The sequence below is a fragment of the Podarcis tiliguerta genome, assembly GCF_965153285.1.
Source record: "Podarcis tiliguerta genome assembly, chromosome: 8".
Classification (NCBI taxonomy): domain Eukaryota; kingdom Metazoa; phylum Chordata; class Lepidosauria; order Squamata; family Lacertidae; genus Podarcis; species Podarcis tiliguerta.
In genome coordinates, this window is record NC_139541.1 from 15,757,983 (window position 1) to 15,774,559 (window position 16,577).

Consider the following 16,577-nt stretch of genomic DNA (forward strand, 5'->3'; position numbering starts at 1 on the left):
AATATAATGACGATTGCTCTGGCACATGTTTGCATCCTGAGAGCTTGATCTGGGACAATGCTGACATCTAGAGGTCGAAGTGGAGAATGCATGCTCTGAAATAAAAGCCGAGACAATGCGCGAGTCAGTACCACTGATTTCCACTGAGGCTTACTCCCGCGGAAGTAGGTATAATAGGATTGCAGCCAGGGATAACCCGTAGATATTATTGAAATAACGAAATAATAAATAATCCAACGAATAATAAAACAGACAGTGAAATTAAGTAAATAATGACTGTATTAATACAAACAAATTAAGAAAACATATAGTCCACATGGTAAAGATAGGACGGTGCTGGTGCTGCTGTCTTAGAGGAGGGCGCTCTGTGCATGCTCAGAAACTCAGCTTCTGGGAGGAAGGGGCTGGACCACTTCAAGAGGGAGGCATCTGCCGGCACAGCCTCCTTCATCCAGTCCGCTGACTACGGCGCTCCGAAGAAGGAAGGGACGCGAAAGGAGGAGCCAGCCAGCAGCCCCCGGCCTGGGTGGGAGGGGACGCGGCGTCGAGGCCTCCGCCCGGGGTTTGAGGAGCGGCAGGGCGGGACGTAGCCGAGACCCGGAGCCGGAGCCTGCTCTGCCTTCTGCCTCTGGGCGCCTCAGCCGGAGTCCGCAGCCGGCTCCTCCCTCCGCGCTTTGTTTCCCTTTCCTTTGAACTCCCGGGCTCTCCCCCGCGTTCTTCTCCTTTCACTTTCCCGGGTCCCCCTCGCTCGCTTTCGCTCTCTTTCCGTCTTCCCTGCAAAGACACCCCTCCCCTCCTCACTTTCCTTAACTTTCTCCCTCCGTTGCGCCCCTTCCTTCCTCGCCTCCCGCCGCGCGCCCTTCCTTTCTCTTAACTCCTTCCCTGATTTGCCCTGCTGAGATTTCTCCCCCCCCCCCCAAACACCCACCCACCGCTCCACTCCGACCCCTTGCCTCTGCGGCCAGGCCAGCCTCTCCTTCCGCCATGCCCCACGGCGCTCTGCAGACGGAGCTGTACCCCTTCGAGAGGGTGACGGTGCTGGTCTCGTGCGCCCTCTCCTTCCTAGGGTCCAGCCTCTTGGTGGCTACCCACGCGCTGTGGCCCGAGCTGCGGACGCGGCCCCGGCAGCTCCTGCTCTACCTCTCCTTGGCCGACCTCCTCTCGGCCGCCTCCTACTTCTACGGGGCCCTGAAGGACTTCGGCTCGTCCACGTGGGAATGCGTGGCCCAGGGCGCCGTGTCCACCTTCTCCAACACCAGCTCCTTCTTCTGGACGATGGCCATCGCCTTGTACCTCTACATCAGCATCGTGCAGGGATCGCCGACGGGGACCAGCCTCCTCTGCTTCTTCCACGTGGTGAGGTTCGTGGTCTTCCCCGTCTCTCCATCTTCCCTGACCTCGGGGACTCCCCTTACGGGCCACTGCAAAACAAAAACCAAGCAAGGAAAACAAAGGTTTTCCTGGAAGTTTTGAACTGAGCAAACTTTCCTGGGGAATTTTCCCAGGAAACTTTCTGGTGCGAATTAAGGAAGCTTGTTTTAGGGGACCTTCCCCCGGGGTGAAGCAAATAAATTTGGGAGCCAGTGGCGTAGCGTGGGGGGTGCAGGGGGGGCCGGCCGCACCGGGCGCAACATCTGGGGGTTAGGGTTAGGGGGCGCAAATCCACGGGTTAGGGGGCGCAAATTACTTGCCTTGCCCCGGGTGCTGACAACCCACGCTACGCCACTGTTGGGAGCCAAATTGCATTATCTAATCTGGCATAGTTTATCTTCCGTGTATTTAGTAAACTACTCCCCTTGCCTAATAATTGTAATTGCGACTGGCAAACCAATTCATTGATACGAACATCATTTTTGCAGAAAAATACAGCACGGGACTTTCCTACCCCCCAACACATCGCTGCCCAGTCCTGGTGTCCAAAGGAGAAATATCCAAGCTTCTCTGGGCAGAAACTCGCCTCTTTATGTAGCTCATGGGGTGTCCCTCCACAGTGTGGTGTTGTGGTTAGAGTGACAGACTTGGACTTTGGGGGAATCATAGAATTGTAGAGTTGGAAGGGTTCCCTAGGATCAGTGGCGTAGCATGGGGGGTGCAGGGGGGGACCGGCCGCACCGGGCGCAACATCTGGGGATTAGGGTTAGGGGGCGCAAATCCACAGGTTAGGGGGCGCAAATTTCTTGCCTTGACCCGGGTGCTGACAACCCACGCTACGCCACTGCCTAGGATCATCTCGTCCAACCCCCTTCAGTGCAGGAATTTGCCTGTAAGGGGATCGAACCTACAAAATTAGCATTGTCAGCACCACGCTCTAACCAGCTGATACCAAGGTTCAAATCCTTGCTCTGCCATGAAGCTCACTCTCAGGCTTGCTCTCAGGCTGCTTGGCTTCAGCTGGTAGACCTCAAGGTTCTTGCTAAAATAAGAAAAAAGCAGTTTCCACAACCACAAGCCTGTAGTCTGCTCCCCTCTAGCACTCTCCATCGCCCTTCACATACTGAGATAGACCAATGGTTCATCCAGCTCAGTATTGTATACACTGACCTGGCAGCACCTCTCCAGGGTTCCAGGCAGAGATTCTCAGCCTTACCTGGAGATGCTGAGGATTGAACCTGGGACCTTCTGTACACAGAGCTAGGATCCATCCCTTCCCCCTACTCTCTTATCTTGCCTACTGATGGAACCTAGATTGTCAGTTCCTTGAAACAGGGTGGGGTGAGAATGCGATCAATAGGTGACCTAACAAGAGAGCTTGGGGGGGAGGGACCAGCGAAAGAAACAGCAGCTTTAATTCACTTGCTGGGGCTTCCCCTGCCTCCCTCTGTGAGCCGATTTGCCAAGTCGAAGAAAAGCCTTTATTATGCCATGTGAGATGGGCAGTGGTCACATGCCAGCCTCCAAGCTGCGAGGAGTGACCCTTTGACGCCTAGGCCTGCCAGCTGTTCGGTCTGAATTATATTAGAAGTCATCGAGTTCAGCAAGGGGGTATTTGTTTAATAGGTTACTTATCTTCTTTTTATTTGCTCCCCCCCCCCCGGTACCTTTTCAATTAATTTAATGCCAACTTTGTTAATCTGGTCCCCTCCAGATGTTTTGGATTATGACGGCCCTGATGGGAGCTCCAGTCTTAAACATCTGGAGGGCAGCAGATTGGTGAAGGCTGGTTTCATGCATTTCAGCAGCCGCCCGCTCGCCATAGGCGACGGCATTCCACAGAGGCACAAAAATACAGCAGACAGAGAGCACTTCCCTGCTCCCTGAGCCCCCAGCGAGCTAGTAAAGCATTTTGCGGGCTAGTAATTTTTGTGGGCTTATTTACAAGGCTGCTTTTGTAGAGCTCCAGCTTCCCCTTTATTGGGGCGGTGGGGGGGGGGACTTCTCAAGGCAGCTTACAATGCAAAACCTTAAAATGAAATAATAAGCAATTAATCGAATAAACAGTGCTGCACTAAAACCGCAGCACAGGATATTATCCTAGGAGAGATGCACAAACCTAGGAGAGATGCACAAACTGTTAGATGAAGAATCACGGAAGCAAGGTGGACTGGTTCCTAGAGCTGCAGTCTCATGCCCATTGACCTGGAGAGAGGATCATAGCTCTGGTGGAGCACCTGCAGGTTCAATCCCTGGCATCTCCAAGCAGGAGTCAAAAAGGGGACCTTTTTCCAGCCCAAGGGTTGCGCTCCCTTATGGGTGATCTTCTAGGGGGCCCATGCAAGTGGTAGGCGGGGTCAGAGGCAAAAGTGGGTGGGGTCACGACTGCGGCTCCTCCCGTTGTGCAATAGAGTGGTACCTCAGGTTACATACGCTTCAGGTTACACACTCCGCTAACCCAGAAATAATGCTTCAGGATAAGAACAGAAATCGGGCTCCTGCGGCAGCAGTAGGAGGCCCCATTAGCTAAAGTGGTGCTTCAGGTTAAGAACAGTTTCAGGTTAAGAACGGACCTCTGGAACGAATTAAGTACTTAACCTGAGGTACAGGTTTCTTGGCATATCCCTCTCTCTACTCATCCTAGCAAGCAAGATGGATTTTCATGATTCTTATCCTGGATGGATCAAAGGTCTGGCAAGTTCGATAGCATTCTGGGTGGCTCAGATTTTGTCTTTGGGACTGCAGTGCAAAATAGCAAGCTCCACATGCCCTCTGCACATGCTTTTTGCACTCTACAGTCGAGATCCATTGGTAGGAACCTATAACAAGCTTAACAGGTGGTTACACTGGCTTTTGGCCCAGCCAGACTCCATACATACCAATCATTTGAAGCACGTTTCCCCACCCAAAGAACTCTGGGAATAGGATAGCCCGTGTGGTGTGGTGGTTAGAGTGTCGGATTAGAGCCCAGGAGATGAGGGTTCGAATCCCTACTCTGCCATGAATTAAACTCAGGAATCTGTAATGAGAGCCATTACAATGAGAGCCAGCATGGTGTCGTAGTTAGTGTCAGACAAGTACCTGGGAGACACGGGTTCGAATCCCCACGGACATGAAGCTCACTGGGTGACCTTGGGCCAGTCGCTGCCTCTCAGCCTTGCCTACCTCGCAGGGTAGTTGTTGGGATTAAAGGAGGGGGTGGAGAACCATGTCCATCACCTTGAGCGCCTTGGAGGAAAAGGTGGGCAATAAAGTCTGGTGTGTCTCTGGGAGGTGCATTGCTCCTGTTGTGGCCGCTGGGTGCTGAGCAGAACAGCAGTCCCAGAACGGTGACTCATGCAGAAACACGACAGGTAGACTCCTTGGAGATAAGGTTTCCTTAATATGGAATGTTTGGGGAGGAGGCTAAAGGTGAAAACAGGGTTTTTGGCAGGACGAGCTATTTGTTTTTGTTTTTTTTTAATAAATATTTTATTGGGTTTTACAATAAGTATAAAACAACAAAAAACAAAACACAACACTACAAAAAACAGAAGAATACAATAACATAACATATAAACACAAAACAGCAGAAAAATATGAAAGAGAAAAAAAACCCCAATTTTTATCCTCATTATATTCTTAGCATTAACTTGTGTCTCCGACCTCCCCAGACCTTCCTTCTCTGTATTCCAGATCTTATATTCTATCAGCAAATTCCTTCCCTCTGTCTTAATTTAATTTTGTCATAATTTTAATATCTTAATATAATTGCATTTCCTTATATCTTGAAATATTTAATCTTTCTTAATCTTTAAACTTTTTACTAATAATAAACTAATAAACTTTAAACTTTTTACTAATAACCTTTTACACTCAATCTGGTGTCATCAAACATTCATTATCTTATAGTGTTTCTGTAAATAGTCTTTAAACTTCCTGGCAGGACGAGCTATTTGGAGGAGAAAAGGGGGGGATATGAGCCAATGCAATGTAGTGTTGCTGCCCCAACTCTTGTACCTGGGGGGTTGCCTTTGACTGTTGGAAACTCTCAAAGTGCTTGGGTGCCAGTATTGGAGCGCCTTGCCCATCAATGATGTTTCTCAAGTGCGTAAGAGGCTTTTTTGTTTTGAAACTCTTTAGGACTGGCAGTGAGATTTGGAATGAAAGACTAGACGGGCTGGTCACCTGCAAAGGGACATCAACAAGCAGTCAGCCACTTAGCTTGTGACTAGGGCATATTTATAGATCACTGGAGAAAGGGGAGGCCTTTCAGAAAGCCAGCTGATTCTTAGGCAGCCAGGCACAACTTATATTCATTATTTATTTGCATATTCATGACCCACACTTTCATAACCTATGCCAAAGGTGGCTTATGTGACTGAAATGCTTTTATCTGTGTTTTAATTTGTGTAAGCAACTTTGAGCCCCCAGTCTTGGGGGGGAAAGGCGGGATATAATAAATAAATTTGTTTGTTTCATGGAGTTTATACACTGCTTGCTTGTAAAAATACAAAAAAATAGAATCATCACCAAGAAAAATTAAGAACAATAGTTTAAGGCTTTTGAAAAGTTAACTCGCATCAACTTTCTAAACATCTAGGTAGGTTTTTCTAAACAAAAATGTGTTTAGCAGGTGCTGAAAACAGTACATTGATGGCGCCTGCCTGATATCAATAATACAATAAAATCAATCAGTATCTGTAAAATGTAAATTTAAAAACATGGATAAGATCAAATAGGTCAAAAAGAAAAATTCATACTGTAAACACCTGTCTAAAAAGTAGAGTTTGACAAAGTCATCCCAAGAGAAGGCAGGGGTGGTTGCTGCCAAACCTCAAGTAGCAGGGAGTTCCACAGGGCAGGGCCTGCCACATGAAAGACTCAGTCTCCGGTGAAGGCCAACCTAATCTCACAGGTGTGTGAGGAACCACCAGAAATACCCCATCAGAGGATATACCAGTGATCAAGGTGGAGTATAAGGGATCAAGGGGTCCTCAGGTTACTTTGGAGGCAAGGCATTTAAGGCTTTCTGAATTGACACAACAGCCTTGATCTTGATAGCAAATCTGGAGTGTTTAAGCATCTTGGGAACACTGAGTGGAAAGTGATAGTATTATCCACCTAGCTTGTTTGTCTGGGAATTGGCCACCTCACAGTCACTTGATTTGGCTGCTGGGACGCAGGTGGCGCTGTGGGTTAAACCACAGAGCCTAGGGCATGCCAATCAGAAGGTCGGCGGTTCGAATCCCCGCGACAGGGTGAGCTCCCGTTGCTCGGTCCCTTCTCCTGCCAACCTAGCAGTTCAAAAGCACGTCAAAGGGCTAGTAGATAAATAGGTACCGCTCTGGCGGGAAGGTAAACGGCGTTTCCGTGCGCTGCTCTGGTACGCCAGAAGCGGCTTAGTCATGCTGGCCACATGACCCGGAAACTGTACGCCGGCTTCCTTGGCCAGTAAAGTGAGATGAGCGCCGCAACCCCAGAGTCGGCCACTACTGGACCTAATGGTCACGGGTCCCTTTACCTAGCATGCATTATAGATGTAAACCAGTCTTGCAATCTGTTTAACAGTTTTGATGCCAGACCAAGGCCTGGTGGGAATTGCAGGTTGATGAGGGATTACGAACATCGGAAGCTGAAATCCCAGACAGCTGTTGCCAGTCAGTATCAACAATAGTGAGCTAACTTAGTGGCTGGGGCAACCCAGTCAGATGGGCAGAATTATTACAGCTATGGTTATTCTAGTATATGGCAGATTCTATGTCTTAAGAAAAAGGCTGTATTAGAGCATCTGCTTTGCGTGCAGAAGGTCCCAGGTTCCACTCCCAGCATCTCCAATGAAAGCCTGGAGTGTTGCTGCCGGTCAGTGCAGACAATGCTGAGCCAGATGGACCAGTGGTACAAATTAGTAAAAGGCAGCTTCCTCCCTCTTAAGGGAAGGGCTTTAGCTCAGTGGTAGAGCAGCTGCCTTGCATGCAGAAGGTTCTGGGTTCCGTTCCCGGCAGGGCTGGGAGATACCCCTGTTTGAAACCCTGATGTGCTGCTGCTAGTCAGTGTAGACACTACTGAGCTAGATGGAACCTAAACGTGCAGCGTTAGCCAACAGATTTAGAATAGACCACACACACACACCCTTCTTTCCCATGCTTTGGGATCAAATGCCTTCTCATCAGTTGGTCAGTCACATCTCGGGTCAACTGGCTGAAGTCCGTCTTGCTGAAGTCAATGTTTGTGTCTTGCTAAGGTTGCAGCATAACGCCTTTGCACAATGGAGCAAACAGGCTTGTCCTCTCATAAACTCTGTTCTAGTTCTGGGATGGGAGGGCAGAATATCCAGATGATAAGGAAAGGGGAGGCAGGAAATTAAGAGGTAATTTCCTTAACCCTTGAGAGTGATTTCTGGAGTTGCAGGCGCCAAGGATTGAGATGCAATTGTGTCTGCTTAGAGCACCACCTGGAATGGGTATCTTCACCGCCCAGACTGGCTCCTTGAGATCTTCTGCAGGCAGCTCAGGTTGTGGCTTGTCATCTCTAAAGATTTGGAGGGTGAAGACCGTGGCACCTGGTGCTCCTTGAGAGTGGTAGGGCAGAGGACAAGGGTGCGTGTTGGAGAGGGGATTCTTCCCACTTGCTTTTCTTGCAATGAGGAGAAATTGAATATCAACCTTCCTAATTTGGGCTCCGTGGATTGCTGTACAAACCAACACATGGCTATCCTTCAAAATCAAGTCACTATCCATGAATTTTTTGACACAGTTCCTGAACTGGAACCAAAACATGCCTAACTATTCCCCCTCTCTGCCTGCAGCTGGGGAGTGCCGCTCGTCATCACTGTGTTGGCCGTGATTCTGAAGAAGATCGGTTACGACGCCTCCGATGTCTCTGTGGGCTGGTGCTGGATCGACATTGAGGCGGAGGATCGGATCCTGTGGATGCTCCTTGCAGGGAAGCTGTGGGAGATCCTGGCCTACGTGACTCTCCCGGTCTTCTACATCCTCATAAAGAAGCACATCAACCGAGCGGTAGGTATTTCTTTTTTTCCAGGTAGGGGAAGACTAATTGTCTAGGGTGAGCATGAATTTCCTCCAGGATTCAGGGATGCAAGTGGCCATTTGGGGCCTAAGGGCTATGCTTTCTTGTTGTCATCATTGCCTCATCCAGCAGGGATGTTGACACAAAATTGGAGGCTGCAGGAGACTGTGGGAAGTCAGGGATGGGTCAGGCTTGGAACTGATTGCAGGAGGAGCTTTGCGCCTGAAACTAGAACTCCCAGAGGAACATCCCAGACCAACAGGGCCTATAGGCCCAGAACCTGGACCCCTCACATTCTCCTGAAAAACCAGGCCTCCCAACATTCATTTCATTTCATTTATTAGGCTTATAGGGGAGCAGAACTGAAGCACGTGACTTCACCTGTAGATGCGTTCTTTTCCACTGCGTTGTGTCAACCTACGAAAATAGTTTTGCAGTTAGAATGCCCGTGTTGTTATGCTCATTTTGCAATAAGTGTCTGTCCCCCGTTGGTGGGTGCGTTTTGTTTGTTTCTTTCTGGCTTTTCCTGGTGGTGGAGAGTAATTTTCTGGCAACAGAAACAATTCCAGATTCTCATGCCGTTCCATCCTCCTCTGCAGGGGGCCAGACAGCTGCCCTAGTCGTCTGGCTAAAAACAAGTCACGATTTGTGTGTTGGAACAGGTGTTGGCAGCGGGACGGTCCTGTAACCGGATCTGACCCAGGCTGCCGCATTCCACGCCGGGCGTTCCAAGCCAGCTTCTTTCCCTTTGCTTATCTGTATTTGAGCACGAATGACTCCACCTTAGATAGGGACGCGGGTGGTGCTGTGGGTAAAAGCCTCAGTGCCTAGGGCTTGCCGATTGAAAGGTCGGCGGTTCGAATCCCCGCGGCGGGGTGCGCTCCCGTTGTTCGGTCCCAGCGCCTGCCAACCTAGCAGTTCGAAAGCACTCCCGGGTGCAAGTAGATAAATAGGGACCGCTTACTAGCGGGAAGGTAAACGGCGTTTCCGTGTGCGGCTCTGGCTCGCCAGAGCAGCGATGTCACGCTGGCCACGTGACCCGGAAGTGTCTTCGGACAGCGCTGGCCCTCGGCCTCTTTGAGTGAGATGGGCGCACAACCCTAGAGTCTGTCAAGACTGGCCCGTACGGGCAGGGGTACCTTTACCTTTACCTGACTCCACCTTAGATATCCCTGAGCCACCTCCAAAGCTGCTGGGTGTGTGTGTGTTCCTCACTAAGTCCTGCTCAGATCTGACCCATTGACATTAAGGGACCTAAGAGAGCCAGGGGGGGTGTAGTGGCTAGGACCTGGGAGAGCAGGGTTTGAATCCTGAACGTCAAAGTGCAAGTAGATAAATAGGTACCGCTCTGGCGGGAAGGTAAACGGCGTTTCCGTGCGCTGCTCTGGTTCACCAGAAGCGGCTTAGTCATGCTGGGAACATGACCCGGAAGCTGTATGCCGGCTCCCTCGGCCAATAAAGCGAGATGAGCGCCGCAACCCCAGAGTCGGCCATGACTGAACCTAATGGTCAGGGGACCCTTAACTTTTTTTTTTACACGCTCTTCTTGCACGCCCCTCTCTCTATCCAAGTGAACAAGAGGCACGATCAGAGTTCAACAGCACATCCCTGAATCGGGGTTGGTGAGGTGTGTGGTGAGGGCCTGGCAGGGGGACTCGGGGGGCCGCAGTCAGCCTCTGGACTTTGAGGTTCCCCACCCTTGAGACAGATGCTAAATTGATCCTGCCCCCACCCACGCTTTCCCCTCGCTCCTCATGGTGGTCTTCCTTTCCCCAAAGCATGCTGCGCTGTCAGAGTACCGTCCTATCCTGTCGAGGACCCCGGCTTTACACCTGAGGACTTCCGTAGCGGATAAGAAGCTGATCCTGATTCCAGTGATATTCATTTTCCTCCGAATCTGGAGCACCATCCGGTTCGTCTTGACGCTGTGCAGCTCCCCTGCTGTTCAAAACCCGCTGCTGGTGGTACTTCACGTGAGTAACTTATTTGATTGTTCGATTATTTGATTGTTGTTAGCCGCCCTGAGCCCGGCTTCGGCTGGGGAGGGCGGGATATAAATAAAATTTATTATTATTATTATTATTATTATTATTATTATTATTATTATTATTATTATCTTAGCTATAAGGCGGGTGGGAGGTCCTGGAATCTGCTCACTTCATCCTAGAGGTTCCCAAAAGGTCTATGAGGCATACTTTCACTTATTTATTTTTATTGTGACATGAATATTTATTTTTATTGTGACATTAAAACTTTTCTTCCAAGGACCTCAAGGCAATGTTTGTGGTTCTTCCCCTGCAGTGCCTAATTTTATCCTCACAACAACCCTGTGAGGTGGGTCAGGCTGAGAGGTTATTTAGTAGCCAAAGGGCTCCTGTTCAGCTTCAGGGCTGAGTGAGAATCATCATCATATTTATACCCCACCCATTTGGCTGAGTTTCCTCAGCCACTCTGGGCAGCTCCCAACAAAATATAAAAAATGTGATAAAACACCAAACATTAAAAACTTCCCTAATCAGGGCTGCCTTCAGGTGTCTTCTAAAAGTCAGATAGTTGTTTGTTTCCTTGACATCTGATGGGAGGGCGTTCACGGGGCGGGTGCCACCACCGAAAAGGCCCTCTGCCTGGTTCCCTGTAGCTTCACTTCTCACAATGAGGGAACCGCCAGAAGGCCCTCGACGCTGGACCTCAGTGTTCGGGCAAAACGATGGGGGTGGAGACGCTCCTTCAGGTATACTGGGCCGAGGCTGTTTAGGACTTTAAAGGTCAGCACCAACACTTTGATTGTGCTCGGAAACGTACTGGGAGCCAATGTAGGTCTTTCAAGACCGGTGTTATATGGTCTCGGCGGCCACTCCCAGTCACCAGTCTAGCTGCCACATTCTGGATTAGTTGTGAAGATTTGAACCCTGTTCCCTTGGACCTCTGTCTTTTTCTCCCCTGCAGCACACACCTTTCAATATTTTGGAAAGCATTGTGTAATGGATAATAATAGTAATAGCAATAGTAATAATAATTTATTTGTACTCTACCCATCTGATGGGTTGCCCCAGCCACTTTGGGTGGCTTCCAGCATATATAAAAACATAGTAAAACCTTAAACCTTAAAAAGCTTCCCTATACAGGGCTGCCTTCAGATGTTTCCTAAATGTTATATAATTACTCATCTCCTTAACATCTGATGGATAAATAAAGGCACAGCTTGATTTTCATTTGCATCAGCCACTGGTCTCTGCAACTTGAGTTTGCAAAATGCAAACATGTGTAAACTACTAAGCCAGCAAGAGAAAAATTAAAATTAAAATTAAAAAAATGCTAATGCAATTTTAGGCTGCATCAACAGAAGTAGCTGGAAAGTGGTGCCAGCTGCGTTGATAAACCTTGGGCAAAGAAACAGCCAATATATAAAACCATTTGAACCAGTAGTCATTGCTACCCTTATCTAATCCCCTTTCAAAGGCATCCAGGGAGAATGCAGTGAATAAGAAGATAAAAAGAGCCCGGTGTGTTTAGACCAAAGGAGCTCTTCAGCACACTATTTGGGGCTGCGTACACACCATATATTTAAAGCATGTCCCCTTCTCCTCTCCAAGAATCTGCAGTAAGAACTGTAGTTTACCCCTTACAGGAGGAGATATAAAGGAAAAGGAGCCTATGTAATATGTAAACTACTTTTTCTATTAATAGCTGCTCATTTGACCAAATCACAGGACTGGGAGGAGTTGTTGGGGTTTGTTTGTTCGTTTGTTTGATGATTTATGTCCATAAAGTAATGTTTATTCTCACTTCTGAGAAACTGACTTACGAAACTTACTTGGAGTGCAGCTAAATCTCCATTGGTTACTTATATGATTAGTCAATCATAGAGATGGCAAGTTCTGATGGAATATGCCTTTATTTGGTGTTCACAATATTTGGTTTGTAGTCTTTTTGTGTCGGCTTGTATCTTGTATGGCATAGCAGAATTGGCTGCATAGAATCATAGAGTTGGAAAGGACCTCAAGGTTCATCTAGTCCAACCCTCCAATGCAGGAACCTCAACACAAGGTCCCCCATCCAATTTGAAACCATATTGGACCCTGCTTAGTTTTGCAATTGTGCTAGCAGTTTTATTGCTGCACCACTGGGAGGCCATAAGCCACATTCTACCTTTGTAAGAACTCCAATATTTTAGTGTGGCATCATCTGCACTTTGGAACTCCCTGCCTATTGATATCAGGCTGGCTGCCTTCACAGTACTCTTTTTTGGTGCCTGCTAAAAACAGTTTGGTTTAGACAGGCCTACACAGATGCTTAGAAGGTCACTGTGAGTCTTAATCTGTTTTTAATTTGTTTTAAGCTTCCAAATGGGACACGGGTGGCGCTGTGGGTTAAACCACAGAGCCTAGAGCTTGCTGATCGGAAGGTCAGCGGTTTGAATCCCTGCGATGGGGTGAGCTCCCGTTGCTCGGTCCCTGCTCCTGCCAACCTAGCAGTTCGAAAGCACATCAAAAGTGCAAGTAGATAAATAGGTACCGCTCCGACGGGAAGGTAAATGGCGTTTCTGTGCACTGCTCTGGTTCACCAGAAGCGGCTTAGTCCTGCTGGCCACATGACCCGGAAGCTGTACGCCGGCTCCCTCGGCCAATAAAGCGAGATGAGTGCCGCAACCCCAGAGTCGGCCACAACTGGACCTAATGGTCAGGGGTCCCTTTACCTTTACTAAGCTTCCAAATGCCTTAAATTATTGCTTGGTGATAATTTTATCGTTTTATCTTTTTTTGTGTTTGTGTAAACCAGGGGTGGCCAACTCCCAAGAGACTGTGATCTACTCACGGATTTAAAAACTGGCTTTTTTTAGGGAAGAAGAAGGCCTGTTCTTTAGGGGTTTAGGTCAAAGTTTTTGAGCTTCTTTTTATGGGCTGCAGGGCTAAAATGTTTAGCTTTTTTTAGGGGAGCCAAAGTTCTTGGGCTTCTTTGGGGGGAGCCAGTGATCTACTAGTGATCTACCACAGACGTCCAGTGATCTACCGGTAGATCACGATCTACCTGTTGGCCGTGCCTGGTGTAAACCATTTTGAGGTTGTATTTTTACAGTCAAGTGGTGTATACTGTTGGCTATTTGCAGTTTAGTTGCGCTGCAGAAAGCTTGCTGGGGAGACCACGCATTACAAGGAACTCAAAAATAACTTTAACAAGGTTTTAATAACAAAAACAAAAACCCAACCCATCCCCCAGGGTTACTGAGAGAGCTAGGTGCTGCTCTTTATATACTATACCCAATTGCTGACACAGCTTAATTAACACAACTTAGCAGCACCTGCTATGCTGTTTCACAGCTGTAAAACTGGGTCTCGATATTTGCTCTGGCCCTTAAAGACATACACATCTGGTGGAACAATAATGAACCTTCACATTTAAAGAGGCCATTCAACATTTTGAGGTTGTATTTTTGCAGTCAAGTGGTGCATACAATTTATGAATTGTATACTGAGCTTTTCCATGAACCGCTTCCTTCTCTCCCTCCCCAGGGCATTGGTAACACATTCCAAGGTGGCGCCAACTGCATTATGTTCGTCCTTTGCACGCGGGTCGTCCGGAACAAGCTTCTCTCCTCTCTGTGCTGCTGGAGATCCAGTAGCCCAGAGCATTCCCTGGCGAGCCCAGAGAGCCGCTCCCAGGGCCCTGATTCGGCCACCAAGGACTGGGGGGATGCGCGAGAAGGCGACCGAGCGAGAGCGGAATTCTCAAGCACCTGATCCTCCAATGAACGCCCCTGTTTCAATGGAAGACGGGGCCTTATCCGGTCAGGATTTTATCTGTGAGTGTTTTCAGCTTTTGAGGGCTTCTGGCAAAGATTTGGGGCTGCCCCCAACTTGAAGCGGACCCACTGAAATGAATGTACCTCAGCCATGCTCATTTGTGACAGTGAGTCTACTCTTGAGTCAAACCTAAAACCCTCGGCCAGGTATTTCACAAAACGTGGAATCGAGGCTGCCTCCACACTGAGAATTTACTGTGGACTAGCCGCGCTCTGTTCACTCACATTTTGTGCGGCGTCTGCACAGTGTCGTTAGCAAAACGTATCCTGTTTCCTTTTTTTGGCTCCCCCCCCCCCCCCCGGCAACAGAAACCCAACTTTTTAAAAATGCAGTGGAATTTCCCCCGACGCAGAATGCAGATGGTGCTGCTATTCTGGCCAGTTACATTGCTGGAGCCGTTTTCGAGGTTGTGCCCTCTAGCCACTTCCTTCTCTATGGTCTGCCTCTCCTCCCTAGGAATTAATCCCTAGCATCTCCAGGGAGGCTGAGAATGTCCCTTGCCTGAAGACTCTGTAGAAGGTGTCTTCCTTCCTATGCCCCTCAGGGGGGAGGTGGAAATGGAAGGGATGTTTCTGAGCCATAGCTGTCAACCGTCCCTTATTTGGCGGTAAACTCCCTTATCCCAGCGCCGTGTCCTGCTGCTGTCCCTTATTGATGATGTCCCTTAAATTTCCCGGGTTTCAAAGGAAGCAGCTCCTCTCCCTCCCTGATGGCCAGGGAGGAGGGAGGCTCCAACTGTGTTGCTTGGCTGCGTTGCTCACCCAAAAAGGAGTCTAAGAACAACTGGGGGGGGTGGAGTTTGCATGCCTTGTGCCTATCAAATCGGCCGTGTTGCCTGGGGACTCGCCTTTGCTCAGCGCTTCCCAGCGGAGAGGTGATGGTGGTTTTCCTTGCTGCATCCCCTTTGCTGGGTTGCTGCGCTGTGGGAACCACTGCTTGAGGCTTTGTTTGGCTGCTGGCTGGGCTTTCTGCCTTTGGCTTGGAGGGGCTCAGAAGTTGAACATACATGTGTCTGGAAAATCCCTTATTTTGGCTGCTGATCCCTTATTTTCAAATCTGTAAGTTGACAGCTATGTTTTGAGCACAACTAGCTCTCCTCTCACTGACTCACTCTTTGTTTTGCTGTCTGGGCAGGTCACAGAAATGCCTTCAAGTGCCTACAGAGGGAGCTACTTGCCTGAGAAAAAAGTAGCCAAAGTTTTCACGGGTCTGCGGTGAGGGGGCTCTTACGATGAACGTGCCCCTTTCTGGAATCCAGTTCCTCGACTGACTTTTCACTTCTCTCTCTATCTCTCTTTTATCATGGGGGTGTTGTAAAGATACTTCCCAGCTTCCACTTTTAATTCTCATCCTCTAAGGCTTGTTTTAGTGCTGTAGTTTTCTTTTTAAGAGACTTGGGGAATTCTCAAAGCTTTAGCAAGGGCTTCTTTTCAGGCGGGGAAGAAGGCGAGGGAGAAAACCCTGTAAGGGATTTGACTGTTGCAGATTCACTCCAAAGAGAGGAAGTGCTCCAGATTTTAGGTTTTGCATGGTTGGTTGATTTACAGCGGCTGGTGCGTTCCAAGCACCCTCCAGGTGTTTTCAACTGACTACAACTCCCATCAGCCCAAACCAGCTTGCCAGAACATTGGGTCTCCACGCAGGGAGGTGGGTTTTTCTTTCAAAGTGTGCTCAATTCAGAAATTTCTACAGGATGAAAGAAGAGAGGAAGAGTCTGTGATTCGCTACAGAGCTTTACTGTGCAAATAGATATAACCCGTGAGACTCCCTGGACTTGTATCTTTCCAGAGGACTGTGGACTGAACACTGTTTAAAAAGACCGTGTTTCCTGTTGGAATCGTCATAATTATACACTGGAGTTTTGTGTGTGGTTTTTTTAATTATTATTTTTTTTATAAAACAAGTAGACAGAGACTAACTTTGAGCTGCTACCTTAAGTTTTCTGGTTTTTCTTTCTTTCGATTTTTTTAAAAAGAAATGAATAAATAAAGTAGCTACCATTTTGGTGAACAACCTTTAAGAACTACGAGTCCTCTGTCTATCTATCTATCGTTACTGTTGTTTTAATTTCGATTCCTGCGTCCCTTCCCATGAGGTATCCCAGAGTGATTTGCGATAGGAGAACATATGTAAAAACATTTATATAATTATAATTTTTTTTTAAAAAAAAAGTTTAAAGCAACAAAAGCCCATATATAAAATCAGATTTCAACTCCAAGACAGGATCTTTATCCACTGGGATAAAGATTTAGAAGGCTCTTTGAAAGAGGGAATATTTAGCAGAAACATATTTAGCTACAGCTGGCATGAGTCTGAATGCTGGGAATTGCTCTTGCAGGGAGAGTACTCTTGCACCCATAACCTGTTTGTGGGCATCCCATAATAGGCATCTGG

At 48.2% G+C, this 16,577-nt stretch overlaps 1 protein-coding gene across 1 annotated transcript; it reads left to right on the forward strand.

Annotated features, from left to right (window-relative positions):
- The first annotated feature begins 334 nt into the window (after positions 1–334).
- GPR157 (G protein-coupled receptor 157) lies at positions 335–16,206 on the forward strand. The gene is made up of 5 exons (XM_083454219.1): positions 335–1,361; positions 8,159–8,372; positions 10,161–10,355; positions 13,893–14,182; positions 15,318–16,206. The coding sequence occupies exons 1-4, from the start codon at positions 985–987 to the stop codon at positions 14,118–14,120; spliced, it is 1,014 nt and encodes a 337-aa protein (XP_083310345.1). The 5' UTR covers positions 335–984; the 3' UTR covers positions 14,121–14,182; positions 15,318–16,206.
- The last annotated feature ends 371 nt before the right edge of the window (positions 16,207–16,577 follow it).